The following is an 18,353-nucleotide window of genomic DNA, read 5'->3' as shown; positions in this document are numbered from 1 at the left end:
CTCCACCCTACTATAGTTACCCAACCAGATGCAACTAAATTTAAAGTAGCACTTTCTTCCCAATAACCCTTTCTGGCTTAAGTCCTCCGTCCACCACCTTCAGTTTAAATTCCATTTGGAATATTTTGGAGGACCAAGAAACCAAGAACCAAGAACCAAGGAGCACCTGCATTTGTCCTGCAAGCACTTTTCAATTTTAATGCTGTAATGCGGCCTGCCCGATACCAAAACCAGATATTTGATTTGGCTTGCTGACGAGTCTGTGCCTCCACATTCTTTGCCCCCTCCTCTGTAACAATAATCAATATCACACCTCTTTAGCAGATCAGCATATGTTAAGCTGAATGTGTCTTTGTCCTTTAATTCTGTAAGAATGGGTGGAAATTCTTTAACAGTCTCGGAAGGAACAAATCTTGCTGCATAAGGGTCAATAGAGCTAAGTATGGTCGATTTTGTTGTGGCCAGGGACAGGCCCAACAAAAGTTCACTCATTGCTTGTCCTGCAGCAGCTCCCATGTTGGACAAGAAGCGGATGCCACTGTTGGAGCTTCATCTCTTGTTTGTTGCTGTTTCGGCTCTGTCCCATCTATGGCAGCATCAAGCCATCATTTCCCCTGCTGCTGAAGAGAAGTCAACTTTGCTGACAGGCGCAGCTTTAACTTGCTTTCTCGTTGGCTCCATCCAATATGCTTTGACCTGGGTGAATGTTGTTTTCTAACGAATCCGTACTCCAGTGTCAATACCAAAGAGAAGCGTTGCTACATGGGTACAAACTTCGCCGAGCAATCACAGTGGGCACTGCACATCTGGCCATTTGTCCCAATAACCCACGGCAGCAATGACCTAGAAGTCACACCTACAGCTTGCGAGTGCAGAACCTGTAGTACGAGCATAATTGAAAAGAAAGAAAGAAAGTGTTAAAATAGCTTCCAATAAGTAATAGCAAAACAAATGATAGAAAACTTACTTTTCCACACACCACTCGTAAGTGTGGACGAGATTTGGGATATATACACTAGTGTCGTGTAACCAACCATTTCCAGGAGTATAAGCCTCCGATGACTTATACTCCTGGAAATTATTTGCTGTGTATGAACTGGGTGTTGAGATGAGATAGGCCATGATGTCCATGGAATTCAGTTCTGGTAGTTGGGAGATGTCACGGGATTTCTCAGCTTCAGGCACTAAGTAAGGTTTAATACCAATCAAGGAGACTTTTTGGACATGTCGTGCATACTCCTCAGTTGCTAGATTGGAAGCATACTGCGGATGCTGGGACAGAAGACGGGCCCGCTGTACTGGCAGCCATAGGAAGTGCTTACCTGAAGTTCACCGCTTGTACTCCAGAAGGCGTTGCATGGCAACAGTACGAGTCAGGGGTCGTGACCTCGCCTGCCGTGCAAGGGCCCTATTATCATATGCACAAGTGAGGTACAGGTATGATGAAAATGTCCTTGCAGCAACATCACAGGCACATAGACTCAGTCAACACAAAAAAACATGAATCAGACATAAATTAGCCAAGATGGTAAAAAGCAGAAGATTGTGGTAAAGAAAACATTTGAGAAAAAGCATAATTAGAAAAGTTTGTGGTAGTGCAAGAGGCCTGTAGTATTCCCTTGCTGAAGTAGGACTAGTGTTCTGCAGGAAGGTTCAACAACCCAATAGTTCTGGAGAGAACTTTTTTCTGAGCTTGGTGGTGGGGGACTTCAGGCTTCTGCATCTCCTGCCTGATGATACTGTCATGATGAAGGCTTTGGCCAAATGGCAAAGATTCTTGATGATAGATGCAACCTTCATGATGCAGTACCTCATGTAGATCCCAGGAATGATTGGGTTAACATATGATGACCATTTGTAGGCGCTGGGCCTGTATTTGCTAGAATTTAGAAGGATGAGGGGGCACCTCATCAAATCTTACCGAATAGTGAAAGCCTTGGATAGAGTGAATGTATAGAGGATGTTTCCACTAGTTGGGATGGGGGAGGGGAGATGGGGTAGGGGAGGGAGGGGGAAGAGTGTGGAGGGAGGAGGAGAGGGGTGGGGGGAGAGAGGGGGAGAGAGTGGGGAGGGAGGGGTAGGAGGAGAGGTGGAAGAGGGACACAGGGGTAGGAGGAAGGGGCAGAGGGAGAGAGGGTTGGGGGTGGGAAGAGGAGGGGGAGGAGAGGGAGAGGGATGAGGAGAGGGGGAGGAGAGAGGGAGAGGGGGAGGAGAGAGGGGAGGGGAGGAGAGAGGGGAGGGGGAGAGAGGTGTGGGGAGATGGGGTACCACCTCCAGTTTAAATTCCATTTGGAATATTTTGGAGGACCAAGAAACCAAGAACCAAGGAGAGTCTCGGACCAGAAACATTAGCCTCTGAATAAACCTTTAGAAAGCTGATGAGAAGAAAGGCCAAGTCAATGGATATTTTTAAGGTGAAGATTGACAGATTCTTGATTAGTACAGGTATCAGGGGTTATGGGGCGAAGGCAGGAGAATGGGGTTGAGAGGGAAAGATAAATCAGCCATGATTGAATGGCGGAGTAGACTTGATAAGCCGAATGGACTAATTCGACTCCTAGAACTTATGAACTTAGATAGCTCCCTTCAATTACATGGAGGGCAATGCCCATCATGGACTAGGGCATTAAATAGCCGGTTTCTGTGCTCTATGACTCCATGGAATTACAAAGCTCCAAACTGCAGTGGAGATCGTGAAACAGGAGCGGTTGGTCAGATCGTTTGTGAGTCCAGATCCATCATTTGTTGATTCTAAAACCCACATTGGGTCTGGGGAAATTGGGAAACGCAAACGAGTCTCTCTACTTCACGTTGTAACTTCCAGCTTCTATCTACTGAAGTATGTTGTGACTAATTCAAAAATGAGGAAACTGCAGCCTTGGAGCCACGCAGTGCAGGCAGTGCAAAATGATACTGAGGCTTAAAGGGTTAATTTACAAGGGCAATTGCATAAATTGTATTCTGGTAAGTGTCCAATAAATTCGAGCGTCATCGAGTGATTATGCTGATGCATATTTCTGCTCTCAATGATTAAGATGTTTCTGGAAAATAATACAGGAAAATTATTTTGTGTGGGAATTATTCCATCTTTCTGCAGATTAATGTCAGTCATTAATCTCCGAGCCAGGCGGCCGCCCCCGCGCCTCTCGCCCTTTAAATACCGACAGGACATTGGGTCTGTCTGCAAGACTTCACCATGGGGAAACTTTTGGTTTTCTCTGCTTTGCTGGTGGCCGTTTGTGCTCAGGGAGGTTTTGAGGGGTAAGTTTGTGTGGCCCAGTGGCGGAGTAACTTCCAAGTGGCCACAAAGCGCTGGAGTTAACTCAGCGGGTCAGGCAGCATCTCTGGAGAATATGTGTAGCTGACATTTCGGGACGGGATGAAGGGTCTGAACCACAAATGTCACCTCTGCAGGTTCTCCAGAGATGCTGCCCGACTTGCTGAGTTAGTTACTCCAGCACTTTATGTCACTTTGTTCATTAACCAGCATCTGCAGTTCTTTGTAATTTTCGAGCGGGGTCATTAATATTAGTTTACCAGAAATCAGACTAAAGTGTGGAAGATCTTTATGTTGAATCGTTAAGACTTAGCATCCCACCTTCAATTGTTGAGCAAATTCACCAAGACCGGTGCAGAATGTAGGGGGGGGGGGGCGGGGAGCGGGGAGGCAACAGTTGGACTGAGCGACCCTGTGCTCCAGAATTGGTGGATGGGAGAAAGAACTCGTGGAGAATTCCCACTGTTACAAGATCCTAAATTTCGAAGATAATCAAACGGTTGAAGCAGGCACCCTCACGACATTTAGAATATATACAGATGAGCGCTTGAAATGCATTGGAGCGGGAGGCAGCGGGCGAGTTGTGGCAAATAGAATGAGAATGGACAGGTCCCAAGCGGAAGCCGAGACAAGTCTCCACAGACGGTACCGGTGGCGCAACGCTAGAGTTGCTGCCGGACAACCCTTGCCAGCGCTTGATCCCGACGACGGAGTTTGTACCTTCTCCCTGTGACAGCGTGGGTTTTCTCCGAGATCTTCGGTTTCCTCTCTCACTCCAAAGACGTACAGGTTTGTAGGTTAATTGGCTTTGGTATAAGTGTAATTTGTTCCCAGTGTGTGTGTGTGAGGGTCCCTTCTGTCGTGCCCCCCTCCCCCACCCCCAATCTTTGCACATCCCCAACCCTGGACTTTCACCTCGTCACTTTAATTTCATATATCTCCTTGTGTTTTATAACTAATTTCCCTTCTGGGATAAATAAAGTTCCTGGTCGGTGCGGACTCGGTGGGCCGAAGGGCCTGTTTCTGCGCTGTATCTCTAAACTAAACTGAACTAAACTAAAGATGCTGCCCGACCTGTTGAGTTACTCTAGCACGTCGTGTTTTGCTCAACATTCCAGCATCGGCAATCTCTTGTGTCTCCATTAGAATGGACAGGCACTTAAGGTCAGGAGGAACACGATGGGCCGAAGGGACGGTCTCCGCGTTTCCACTCCCATCTACGAATTCTGGAGCTCAATGAAGGCAACACATTTAAACCAGATCAATTCTTTGATAGTCTGAAGAATGGTCTCGACCCGAAACGTCACCCATTCCTTCACTCCAGAGATACTGCCTGTCCTGCTGAGTTACTCCATCATTTTGTGTCGATCTTCAATTATTTGATCATCAGGTTTGAATGTGATATTTCCCTTGACTTGACTGGGGATACGAGCGACAATGAGAGAGAAACTACGGGCTAAAAAACTCCAGGTAGTTCACGGACTAGAAATAGGTGACTTGTAAGTTGTACAGGGGCTTGGTGAGACCACACCTGGAGTATTGCGTACAGTTTTGGTCTCCAAATCTGAGGAAGGACATTATTGCCATAGAGGGAGTGCAGAGAAGGTTCACCAGACTGATTCCTGGAATGTCAGGACTGTCTTATGAAGAAAGACTGGATAGACTTGGTTTATACTCTCTAGAATTTAGGAGATTGAGAGGGGATCTTATAGAAACTTACAAAATTCTTTAGGGTTGGACAGGCTAGATGCAGGAAGATTGCTCCCGATGTTGGGGAAGTCCAGGACAAGGGGTCACAGCTTAAGGATAAGGGGGAAATCCTTTAAAACCGAGATGAGAAGAACTTTTTTTCACACAGAGAGTGGTGAATCTCTGGAACTCTCTGCCACAGAGGGTAGTCGAGGGCAGTTCATTGGCTATATTTAAGAGGGAGTTAGATGTGGCCCTTGTGGCTAAGGGGATCAGAGGGTATGGAGAGAAGGCAGGTACGGGATACTGAGTTGGATGATCAGCCATGATCATATTGAATGGCAGTGCAGGCTCGAAGGGCCGAATGGCCTACTCCTGCACCTAATTTCTATGTTTGTACGGTTGTAAGATTGGGGAAAGTACGGAGATGGGGATGGCAAGTCTATGTGTGTTTTAACAAAATGTCAACCCCACAGTTTTAATAATTTGTAAAAGGGCCAGCAGTGAAATGTGACCAGTAACCGCCGGCCTGCTTACAGGGATCAGGTACTCCGGATCACACTCAGAGATGAGGAACAAGCGAGTTTGGTGATGTCAATGGAGGAACAGGATCATCTCCAGGTAAGGCCATAGCCACTCGCCTCGCCACTCGCTCCGGGTGGAGCTGCAGATACCCGGGGAACCTTGAGTGGAAATGTAGAAACAAGGAATTGCAGATGCTGGTTTTTCATTGCAAAATGCAATCTGTCTCTCCCTCCAGAAAGGAATCTGATTTGTGTATAGTGGGAAAACTGGCGTATGGAGCTGTCAGTTTGAATCTTATATTCAGCATTGTTGCCAATAATGTGTCCTCCTGACCTATTCGACACTTAAAGCTGAGTTTTCAGTAGATTTACTTTGTATTAACGGTAGACACAAAGTGCTGGAGTAACTCAGCGAGTCGGGCAGCATCTGTGGAGAAAATAGATGGGTAACGTTTCGGCTCGGGATCCTTCTTCAGATGTTGACGAGACTTGAGTTCAGTGACCGAACGGCGGCGCCGGACGATCGGATACCGACCGGATGACATCTCCTACCCTTGGCCTCCAGAGATGCTGCCTGGCCCGCTGAATTACTCCAGTATTTTTGTTGTTGTAAACCAGCGTCTACAGTTCCTTGTATCCCCAATAACACGCAGAACTGGGCAGTGATGAAGGTGGCCACTGGGAATGTGTAAATGCCATGCTTCTTCTCCCCTAGCTTGACATCTGGCGGAGTCCCCTCAAGACCGACCTCGTCATGGATGTCCGTGTTCCTCGGGGTAGTCTTCAGACCTTCAAGGTGTTTCTGGAGCACAATGGGATCCAGTACTCAACAATGATTGAAGACCTGCAGGTACAGCCTGTGCTAACCCGTGTCACACCGAGGGTCGCTGTCCTGGGCTAAAGGGGGGGACAATAGACAATAGACAATAGGTGCAGGAGTAGGCCATTCGGCCCTTCGAGCCAGCACCGCCATTCAACGTGATCATGGCTGATCATCCCCAATCAGTACCCCGTTCCTGCCTTCTCCCCATATCCCCTGACTCCGCTATTTTTAAGGGCCCTATCTAGCTCTCTCTTGAAAGCATCCAGAGAACCTGCCTCCACCGCCCATAATTCCACAGACTCACCACTCTCTGTGAGAAAAAGTGTTTCCTCGTCTCCGTTCTAAATGGCTTACTCCTTATTCTTAAACTGTGGCCCCTGGTTCTGGACTCCCCCAACATCGGGAACATGTTTCCTGCCTCTAGTGTGTCCAAACCCTTAACAATCTTATATGTTTTAATATATCACCACCTATATCACCAGCGACCCCGCGTGTGTGTGGGGTATTGTTCCTGTGTGGGTGAGAGTACAGCTGTGTAGTTATGTGTGCGTGGGGGGGGGGGGGGGGGGCATTGTGGGGTCTCAAATATGTAAGTAGAAACAGGATGAGGATTACACTGGTCTCTGATACGCAAGTTTAATAATTTGCCGGGAAAGTTGAGGCGCAAAAGAAACCCGGAAGAATAAAAGAACAGCGAAGATATTGATCATGTTTTGATCCCCTCCAATGTCATCAGTTAGTCACTTATTTAATCGCTGATTGTGGGGACTTTAGTGCAGCACTTTAACGTGCCTTAGGAATTGGAAAGGCCCATATAATTTTGCATTGCATCTTTTAGGTATTGATTGAGAGCGAGAAAGCTGAGCTGGAGAGGTCGACCATGGTGGAACGCACCTTCACCACATTCAACTACGCCACCTATCACACCCTGAGTGAGGTGAGTACACTCCCCGGGAAACCACCACGTCAGTCCGCCCAACACCCGCAACATGCGGCAACCCGGGGTCCAGGTCGGCTAGACCGGCGTGGTCAGCTAGATTGGCTGATGGCTGGACCACTGGCACTAACCAGTCAGCCGTCACTTCCCTCCGCTGGTATGCGGTGTTACCGTGGGTGGATTGGGAACGAGTTGGGCCGAAGGGCCAGTTTCTGAGCTGCATGACTCTATGACTAACTGGAGAGAGGAGGGAACGAGAGCGCTAATTGCCTGGCAAGGCTCTCTGGTGCGTGAGGTCCACTCTTCTCAGCAGAAGATGGTACCCGGAGCAAAATTCCGCAGCCCCGACTACTTACATGTTCTGACACATTTGAACAGCCAAATTCAATAATCAATTCATCGGTAGCCGATGGATTAGTAAGTATGTCCTCTCTGAAAGCAATTAGCAAAGACCAGTGAACCACGGGTTGAGGGAGGGGACATGTATAATTATTCCTGGATGATATCCAACGTCACTTCTCCCCAAACCACCACAGATTATGATTGAATCTGATACCCTGCCAGTGGGATGTTCTCGTCAACTTTTTCCCAATGACTTTTTTTTTCGCTCCTGTTAGTTTCCCGCAACCCGAAAGCATACCCCGGTTTACGTTTCACCTTCACGTCGTATACCCTTACCCCGTTGTTGACAAGAACTGGCGGTACATTAACACATCTGTCACAAGCCTTCGCCCTTTCATCAGGTCACAAAGTCCGAGAAGTTTTTTTTAGTTTTGACTTTCAGAGATACAGCATGGAATCAGGCCCTTCGACCCACCGCGTCCACCCCGACCATCATAATGGTTCTATGTTCTCATCGACACCCCACACATTTGGAGCAATTTACAGAAACCGACAACCCTGCACGTCTTTGAGGTGTGGGAGGAAACGGAAGCACCCGGAGGAAACCCACGCGGTCACAGGGAGAACATGCACACTTCACACAGACAGTCAGGATCGAACCCGGGTCGCCTCTGTGAGGCAACGGCTCTAGCAGCTGTGCCATTGTTGCGCCCTCAAGTATAGAGTCATATATAGTACGGAAACTGGCCCTTCGGCCCAACTTGTCCATGCCGACCAAATTGTAGATGGACGCAAAACCCTTTTGACTCATTTTGATCTCATTCTTAGAAAGGGCTATCGGCATCAGACAGCATCCCTCATTGGAGCAGCTACCTGGGAAAAGCAGCAACCCTTAATCCCACAAACGTTATTCAGCTGGTGGTCACTGCAATGAGCCGGGGACCAATGCTCACCTTGATTTGCTCATCCTAGTCCTGGATATTCGCCCTGGTGTTTAGCAGCCTCTGAATTCCCCTAATCTGCTCTATAACTTAACCCAATTTTGAATGCTCCCCAGCCCGCCTGGTCGTCTGCCTTCTTTGCGTGTTAGGTTTTAACTTGTCTCTCACCTTTGCTGCAGATTTATACATGGATGGACGATCTGGTCTTTGCGTTTCCCGGGCTGCTGCAGAAGCTAGAGATTGGGACGTCGTTCGAAGGGCGGGCGCTCTACGTGCTGAAGGTGTGGAGAGAGTCAGTGTACAACTTCTCACCAGCTCCGTTACTAAAGCTTCAGCAGACCCATAGTGCCAGATTACCACACTATTATTGCCGTTACAGTTTCCACAAACTTCCTATGGAGTCTGGTCCTGTCCAGTCCCTCTAGATTATCCAGAGAATGTGTAAATGGAAGTCTGATTGAAAGATGCAGCATAGAAACATAGAAACATAGAATGCAGGAGTAGGCCATTCGGCCCTTCGAGCCTGCACCGCCATTCAATATGATCATGGCTGATCATCCAACTCAGTATCCTATACCTGCCTTCTCTCCATATCCCCTGATCCCTTTAGCCACAAGGGCCACATCTAACTCCCTCTTAAATATAGCCAATGAACTGGCCTCAACTACATTCTGTGGCAGAGAATTCCAGAGATTCACCACTCTCTGTGTAAAAAATGTTTTTCTCATCTCAGTCCTAAAAGATTTCCCAATGATCCTTAAACTGTGACCCCTTGTTCTGGACCTCCCCAACATCGGGAACAATCTTCCTGCATCTAACCTGTCCAACCCCTTAAGAATGTTGTAAGTTTCTATAAGATCCCCCCTCAATCTTCTAAATTCTAGCGAGTACAAGCCGAGTCTATCCAGTCTTTCTTCATATGAAAGTCCTGACATCCCAGGAATCAGTCTGGTGAACCTTCTCTGTACTCCCTCTATGGCAAGAATGTCATAGGACATTCCAGCATGGGACAGGCCCTTCGACCCACCGAGTCCACGCCGACTATCTATCGCCCATTCACGCTAGTTCTATGCTATCCTACTTTCGCATCCACTCCCTACACAATGAGGCCAAAATTAACCTACAACCAACTCCGCGTGTCTTTGGGATGTGGGAAGAAAACCGGGGGGCACCCGGAGGGAACCCACACGGTCACAGGGAGAACGTGCAAACTCCACACAGACAGTGCCCGGGTTCAGAGTCGAACTCGGGTCCCTGGTGCTGTGAGGCAGCGGATCTATCAGCTGTGCCACGAGTAGGTTTCCATTCTCCCATTGAAAATCATCCCGCTTCCCAGAAAACGAACCAACACCAAGCCGGGTGCTGTCGGGACTTTGCCCACCTACCCTAGAACAAGACGAGGTCGGTCCGCTCCAGTCCAAATCATCGTCCCCCCTGTAATCGTCTTCCATTTACTTGTGTGAAGTTCAGCACCGGAGGAAGGCAGCGTCCCGCCATCTGGATCGACAGCGGAATCCACGCCCGCGAGTGGGTGTCACCAGCCAGCGCCATCTGGATGGCGAACAAGGTAACCAGCCAGCCACGGGGAACCAACTAACTGCAGGTGCTGGGAGCTAGAGCAAAACACAAAGTGCTGGAGGAATCTAGCGGGCCAGCCAACACCAGTGGAGGAGGCAATGGTTAGGCGGCATTTCAGGTTGGCACCCTTCTTGAAACTTGGGTGGGAGGAGAGAAAGGGGGTGGGGGTGCGGCAAAGCATAGTTGGATCAAGATGAGGGAGGTCTGATTGGCAAATGGTGGAGTAAGTGACGAAGGCTAGTTGTGAACAGATACGGAGAGAAGAGGGGCGAAATTCCGGGGAGGTGTTATTTCTTCTTCTTGCGTTTGAGGCAGCAGAGGTTATGTAACCTAACGCCCTCCAGGCGCTGTCGCCAGTTCCACGTGTTACTGTAGATACTGGGAACAGCGAGTCCGCTCATGTTCGTCCAGATCCAATGTTATCACAGTACTCGCCACATGTTCTGTCTTTCTCCTGTAGATCGCCAGTGACTACGGCCAGGAGCCCTTCATCACGTCGTTGCTGCAGAGAATGGACATCTACATGGAAATCGTGGTGAACCCCGATGGCTATGTCTACACGCACACCAAGGTCAGTGCCCGGGGCGCCCAGCTTGGTGCCGCCATGTGTGGTGGGCTGCGCTTGGAACAGCTGGTGTGGTTATATCCCTCATAGACACCGAGTCCCCACCCGTCCTTCTGCCCCCTTATTGTGAACACGCTGGACCCATCGACGTTCGTCACCTGTTGGTGCTGAAGATGTTAGTAAATACACAGGTAACCATCTATCAGGTAACTAACTGTTCGTGGGATCGTCCAACTTTAACTTGGCCCAGAAAACGAACGAGGAGCTACTGGGGAGGTTTCACGGCAGTCGGGTCACGACCCATGACCCGTGCTGTTGCTACACTACGCCAACTGGAGTACACGCGATGAACTGCAGGTAAGTGCAGGTGACCATTGTTTCAAGGGTAGAGGGCCCGTTAAAACTGCCAATTTTTGCGCTGTAAATAATTATGGAAATCGGGATAAGCGTGAGAGACATTTAGCCTACTTCAGAATTCCAAAAGTGAGGAGAAGTGACGGTAGATAGAAGCGAGAGCTGAAGGGACAACAACAGCCAAAGTGCTTGGCGAACATTGGCCGTTTGCTCACTGCATTTCATCAACTAAGGCATTATTTGTGTTTTTTCTTGATTCCTTCGGCATCTAAAAAGTTTCAAAAGTGATAAATCTGGCTGTAAATTTTTTAAATCACCCATGGTTCTCAAATGGGTTTTTACTTACAAAAATAAAACGCCTCTGAAGCAAATTTTACAGCCAGGTTTATCACTTCTGAGACTTATTAGATACCAAAGGAATCAAGAAAAACATAAATAATGAAATGCAGTGAGCTAACGCGATAATTCCCAATATTTTCAATTCTGATATCTGCTTGCCAATGTTCGCCAAGCACTTTAGCTGCTGTAGTCCCTTCAGCTCTCGCTTCTCTTTACCTTCATTTCACTTCACTTTTGGAATTCTGAAGTTGGGTACATGTCTCTCACACTTACCCCGACTTCCACAATTTTTTACAACGCAAAAATTCAACATTTTGGCGGTTTTTAACAGGTAGGAAAGTACGCATTTCTTGCATTAATAACATATACCGGAAGTTACGGATGTCCTCCAGATGGATTGAGCGGCTCCGTGCGTCAAGCCCTATGACCCAGTGACCTTACGTGCACACCCCCTATACCTCCCAATCTCCCATTCATTACATATACTGTCTGACCCGCTGAGTTCCTCCTGCAAGTGTCTAACTTCGGTGTTAACCAGCATCTGCTGCTCTCAGTGTAAAACAATCCGTTCTGTCTACCTAATTGATGCCTCTCATAATTTTATAAACTTCTATCAGGTGTCCCCTCAACCCCAATGTTCAAAAGAAAACAATAAAACAATAATTTAACTAATACTCCCTGATTCCTCCAATATGGTTTACATGCAATATGTAATGCTTTAAGACAAAACATAAAACCCACAGAAAAGGTCTTGACAAACAAGAAACAGATAATGTGTAGGAAGGAACTGCAGATGCTGGTTTAACCGATGATAGACACAGAAAAGCTGGAGTAACTCAGCGGGACAGGCAGCAACTCTGGAGAGAAGAAATGGGTGACGTTTCGGGTCGAGACATTTTCGGACCTGAAAGTCTTCTTCAGACTTCTTCAATCCGAAGAAGGGTCTCGACTCGAAATGTCAACCATTCCTTCTCTCCAGAGGTGATGCCTGTCCCTCTGAGTTACTCCAGCTTTCTGTATCTATCAAGAGAAAGATAATATTATCTCAAAGGAAAAAGATCATAACATCACCAAAAGAAAAGTTAGGCAAGAGAAGTTTGGAAAAATAAGTATTAGAGCATTCTTGTGATTTCTGAGAACGAATATTGTAGCATCCCTGTGTGGCCAGATCACAACATTATGTTTCCCTCATGAGCTTAGAGAATGGGTGTTAGCATTCTTGAAAGCTCAAAATAAATATTACAGCACCTCTGTCTCTCCACTGCTGGGATTAATATCTTGTGTAATTTCCATAGAATCGAATGTGGCGCAAGACCAGGTCTGTAGTCCCCGGAGGGAAATGTTTTGGGGTCGATGCCAACAGGAACTTTGATGCCGGTTTTGGAGGTTCGTGAGGGAATTTAAATTTTTTTTCCCTGTCTCCGCATCCCATTTTCCTTCCTTCTTTCACAAGCTGTAGTGTGAATATGTGGCCTCGTGTATGGGCTTTTGGTCAAGCCTGTGCTTTTCCAGTTGTCCTCCGAGGAAAATTTGAAGTGCCCTAAAATAAGAGTATATTCCTCTCATGGCCAGAAGTGGGACCATTAGGCAGTGGGATTCAGAGAGCTGGAGACACTCTGAAGAGCGCAGAAGCAGGAATATGAAGCAACAATCTGTTGGAGAAACTCAACTGGTCAAGCAGCATCTGTGGGGGCAAAGGAATGGTTGATGTTTGAGATTGTAATTTTGAGAACTTTCCATCCACAGATGTTGCCCAACCCAATGCGTTTGGATGATCAGCCATGATCATATTGGATGATCAGCCATGATCATATTGGATGATCAGCCATGATCATGTTGAATGGCGGTGCAGGCTCGAAGGGCTGAATGGCCTACTCCTGCACCTATTTTCTATGTTTCTATGTCCATCCTGCAGATTGTATGTTTATCCAGAAAACTATTTGATCACGGTAGCCACCACTGTTGTGCCTAATCCAGGGTTAAATCCGTATAGCTGTAGCTGTCACTGGCTTAGCCTCCAGAAATTAACGGTCTGGTGGCTAATCATTATGTCTTGTTCCCTCTATCCTTGGAATATTGAAGCTGAATATAATGACTGAATGCATTCAAGGCAGAAATGTGGGTGGCATTAGAGTCCAGAATGGGCTATGTTGCTGGAGTAATAATTCAGAGTTCTGAACTCTTGATCTAAATAGTATTCAGTTAATTTAACCCATTCATTATATAAAGGTGAAGCAAACTAGGACTAGCCTCAAAGAACATTGCAGCACAGGAACAGGCCCTTCAGCCCACAATGTCTATACTGAACATGATGCCAAGACCAACTCTTATCTGTCTGCACTTGATCTACTACATTCCCCCATTCCCTGTTTATACAGGTGCCTATCCAAACATCTCTTAAATGGCACTATTGTAGTGCCCTGCCTGCACTACTACCTCTGGCAGTGCATTCCAGGCACTCACCACAGTCTATGTAAAAATACTTGCCCCAAATATCTTCTTTAAATTTGAATGTTAACTTTAAATGTTGCCCCCTCATCCTAAAACTATGCACTCTACTAATTGACATTTCTATCCTGGGAAAGAAGATCTAACTGCATTTATCCTATTTATACCTCTGAAAATGTTATATACTTCTATCAGGACTTCTGAAATTGAAGTAATTGATTCTCGGGAAGAGAAACCTGTACATTAGGGAAGTACTTTTGATCTCACTGGAACAACATAGGAGGTTGTGAGGAGATTTAATAGAAATCTAGAAAACATGAAAGATGGGATAATAACTGTTCCGGATTAAGATTAAAGGTGATTGATTCCCAGTGTCAATAGTAATGCACCATTTTTTACAGGTTGTGGTTAAAATTGGACAGAAGGATATGGTAGTGAAAGCAGATTTGATTATATTCTAAACGGAGCTGAATAGGTAACATGGAAATACCATAAAGAGCTATGGGAAGAGGATGACTCACTTCACTGTCCTAATGTAGGGCTGGTGTAAACTTAATGGTTTCAAAAGCTTCCTTCCCTGCTGTAACCACTCTGTGATTCTGCAACGGGAAAGAAATCTTACCCATTCAGGCCTTGAATTGATTTGGTGAGACAAGGTCAGTCCGGGATGGATGCTACACATCCTAAGCAGATGAGGTAGCATTCAAGCAGAGGACCACATGCATCGCTGCTGCATAGTCAGACAATAAGTTGCAGCTTCCGCAGGAAGAGGATAGTGGACACCTGCACTGTGGTGGCACCTTCAGGAGAGGAAGGGAATTGAGGATGACGAGAACAATGCACTTGGATGTTTGTGTGAGGAATCATTGTGTCTGTACTTCCGATGATAGGTCCTGGAACCAGTAGCAATCCGTGCAGGGAAACTTATCATGGACCCTACGCCAACTCTGAATCTGAGGTTGCAGCCATTGTGAACTTTTTGCAGAACAACAAAAACATCAAGAGCTTCATCTCCATTCACAGTTACTCACAGCTCCTCATGTTTCCCTTTGGGTATAAATGTGTGCATCCTGCTGATTACCAGGAACTGGTAGGTCAAACTTTACCTATGTTCTTAATTCTTCACCCCCACCCCACCCCACCCCACCTCACCCCCCCCCTTGCTTTCTCACCATAGTGTTTTTACCCTCTTTCGCCTATTTTTTGCAAGTCAGGCATTGTCTTTTACTGCATCGGGATGAGGTTTGTTTCATTTCAGCTCAGCATCTTCAGTTAACATCTGTGAGATACATATTATTTTATAATACTGTCCTACCCTATATAACCAGTAGGGGGCACATTGCAAACAGGAAAATGGACCTTTCACATTCCAGAGGGAAAATACATAATTAGTGTCCCTGTTCCAATCCATGTTGGAGCTCGTCATCTCAACATTGAACAAGAATTGACCCAGGACTCCTCTGACCAACCTATTTGCAAGTTGCTTCTACTGCCTTCTCGCTCCAAGCTGGGGTGAAGGGTGACAAACAATGCCCGATCATTTAGTGCATTTTGTGGCGTCAGCCTAAACACGGGCCACTCATGCTCGAACCCTCGTCAGGAGATACGAGGGCAGGCACGTGACGTCATGGGTTAGAGGGAGTGTCCTGGTACTTAAGGTCTCTCACCTCGAGACCTTGAGGAGTTAACAGGTAGCTGAGCCCGAGAGAACAACCTCGCTCCGCTACAGCAACATTGTAATATAGTTAGTGCACCAACCTAACGTGTCACCACTGAATAAACGACTCTTTGAACCGGCCTGACGTCTCACCTTTATTCACCACGTTTGGTGCCGCTACAATTTCCAAAATACCTTCTTCAAAGGTGAATGTGATGAAGAATTCCACATGGAAGCAGTGAACAGGAGAAGCTGGATGGCTTTTCTTCATAATGTTCTCACCTTTTGCAAATTAACTCTAGCAGTCAGGAATTCTTCTGTTGCTGATCCTGATTATTCTTTGCTTTAGGAAGGAATTGCCAAATCCGCTGTCAGGTCTTTAACCTCGATGTATGGAACACGATACAAAATTGGATCCATCTGTGATGCAATCTGTAAGTCATCTGGCAGTGTTACAGTCTCTTGCATAACAGTGTCAGGAGAGAGAGAATGGATTTTACACTCCCTGATGGCTGGTAACTGCAGTTCTCAGTGTAGTAGAAACAGTGTGTTTAATGCAGAAAAAAATATTACTTAGTTCCGCACTTGCTTTACCAAACAAAAAACTCATTGATTCCAAGCCAAGTAGAAAGTTATGAAGGCAGTGGCAAAAGTCTTTGGAAGCACCTGAGAAGTGAATAAGTAGGTAAGAGAGAGGTAAGAGGTAGGATAGAGAGTGGTATGGAGCTTTACTGAACAAATTGCAGCACTTAGGACTGTGGCAACACAAAGCACGACCACCAATAGTGGAGAAGCAATTAAAATTGGAATGCACAGGATCTGGTGGAGTGGAGAATCATATTAGAGATCCCAGGGACGAGGGACGAAAGACTATGGAGGGACTTAAAAACCAACATGAAAATGGTAAAAATATAACCTTCCCTGAATGGTTCCCTGATCCGTCATTGAATGAAAGAGATTACTTCTGGCGGGGAATAGGAATATTCAGAGGAAGTAGTCTGGGGAGGGGATGGCACGGCAGTTCAGTGTAGAATTGGTATCTGGTGATTTCCACTACCAAGGTGAGGGTAGGACAATGTTGAATATCAGAGCACTTGAGTTCAGTTGACTCTCCTTGTCTTGCCTCAGGCAGGAAGATGAGATACCTGGATGAAATTATGCGGGTGATGGTTGATGTACATGGATAGTGGTTTCATCAGAATCAGCTCAGGAAAGATGGAAGAACACTAACATTATAGACATCAGCTGAGGCTCATTATGTAATCTCTATAACTGTCGTGGGTTCAAAGATCACACCAGAGATTTAAGTACTTAATCCAAGTTGATGCACCAGTGCAATGCTCAATTAAAAAAAACCTGAATTCTTAGACCTATTGCTGAGATTCTTATTTATTCTCTTCAGTAGTTATGAAAAATCCCTTGACAGGGTAGTTCTCCTGTGTGCCCTGAGCAATGTTTACCCCTCAACCAATGTCACAAAGACAGATTACTTGGCGTATGTGGGAGACTCTGTACTTTATATGTCAAGCCATTGGCTTTACTTTAGAATATGTCTCATTGGACTGCTTGCTTGATCATCCTCGATCATCCAAAGGTGACTGCATCTTTGATCAACCATGCACATCAACACTAGATGAATCCAAACTCTTTATTTAATTTATAAATCCAGATGATCAAATACTCAGAAACCAAATTGTTTCACTTTCCCTCGCTTCCTTTTCAGATCAGGCTAGTGGAGGCAGCATTGACTGGACTTACAACCAAGGCATCAAATACTCCTTTGCCTTTGAACTCCGTGATACTGGTCGCTATGGTTTCATGCTGCCTTCCAGAGAGATCATTCCAACTGCCAAGGAGACCTGGGAAGCGATGAAGTCAATCATGGAGTCGGTTGGCAGCCGCTCTTGATCTCTGATCCAACTGCTAATAAAAAGGGTGAGGCAAAGATCTGATGTGGGCTGAATGCGACCGAGAGAGTTGCATATTCCTTCAAACTAATAGTTTGTGCCAAATCCGCTGAGTTACTTCTAGTTTATGTCTGTCATGGAATGTATAAGATCAACCCTGTTTCAATAAAACAAAGATCAGAAAGAGATAAACTTGGTGATGCCTGGAATTTAATGTGTTCTGACTAAGATGTGAATTTATTTACTGGAGACAGGCAAAAATACAAAGAAGAGTCATGTGTCGCTCTTTGCCTGGTATTGTTGTCCCGTGGTTGTGCGAGAGGCAGCAGAGTGAGTGCACAAAGACTGAGATCATAAGAGCTCACCCCAAACACCCAGCGACTGTAACTGCACTCCCACATCATCGGGAATAGTCATCTCCTCTCTCACTAGTTATCCAAACCCCAATCTCTGCTAACTTCTCCCAAACAAACAAATCAGAGTTAACTTATGTTGCTTATCATGTTCTTCAAAAGTCTCTCTGCACATTGTAACCAATGAAAAAGTTTTGAAGTCCCACTCCCCATGGTTGCCACACAACCCCAGCCAACACATGCGTGCAATACTGAGGAAGTGCTACATCATTTTTTGAATGAGATGTTAAACTGAGGTTGTGTTTGGCCTCTTGGTTTGACATGGGGCTCAATGATACTCTTCAGAAAGACGGTGAATTTCCTCTTGTCCAGTTTATATATACCCCAATGCAGTTTCTCAATACACTTGACCACTGCAACATTGATTATATTTGGAAACTAAATCGATGAGTTCAAAGCTCTTTAGAAAGTTACGGCCTAGTGGAGATCTTACTCAAGATGTACAGTCACTGTTGTTTCAAACGCAAACATGGAAGCTATTTTCACACCGTAAAGTCCTCCAGAAACACTGAAATAAATGATCAGAAAATCTGTTTTGCGCTAATTTATGTGGGATTAG

The 18,353-nt window shown here is 46.1% G+C and overlaps 1 protein-coding gene across 1 annotated transcript; it reads left to right on the top strand.

The window, feature by feature from the left end:
* Nucleotides 1–3,196: 3,196 nt before the first annotated feature.
* On the top strand, nucleotides 3,197–17,698 carry LOC116984893 (carboxypeptidase A1-like). The gene is made up of 11 exons (XM_033039281.1): nucleotides 3,197–3,261; nucleotides 5,506–5,587; nucleotides 6,206–6,340; nucleotides 7,152–7,250; nucleotides 8,713–8,814; nucleotides 9,999–10,100; nucleotides 10,572–10,682; nucleotides 12,665–12,755; nucleotides 14,708–14,907; nucleotides 15,824–15,908; nucleotides 17,198–17,698. The coding sequence occupies exons 1-11, from the start codon at nucleotides 3,197–3,199 to the stop codon at nucleotides 17,380–17,382; spliced, it is 1,257 nt and encodes a 418-aa protein (XP_032895172.1). The 3' UTR covers nucleotides 17,383–17,698.
* Nucleotides 17,699–18,353: the final 655 nt, after the last annotated feature.

Source organism: Amblyraja radiata, chromosome 21 (assembly GCF_010909765.2).
Source record: "Amblyraja radiata isolate CabotCenter1 chromosome 21, sAmbRad1.1.pri, whole genome shotgun sequence".
In the NCBI taxonomy this organism is placed as follows: Eukaryota; Metazoa; Chordata; class Chondrichthyes; order Rajiformes; family Rajidae; genus Amblyraja; species Amblyraja radiata.
Note: the sequence above shows the minus strand (reverse complement) of the source record. Positions and strands in the feature narration are given on the sequence as shown.

Coding starts and splice junctions, on each gene's coding strand:
- LOC116984893 (XM_033039281.1), top strand. CDS start 3,197: ATGGGGAAACTTTTGGTTTTCTCTGCTTTGCTGGTGGCCGTTTGTGCT. Junction 7,251..8,712: donor CCTATCACACCCTGAGTGAG/GTGAGTACACTC, acceptor CCTTTGCTGCAG/ATTTATACATGGATGGACGA. Junction 10,101..10,571: donor CCATCTGGATGGCGAACAAG/GTAACCAGCCAG, acceptor TTTCTCCTGTAG/ATCGCCAGTGACTACGGCCA.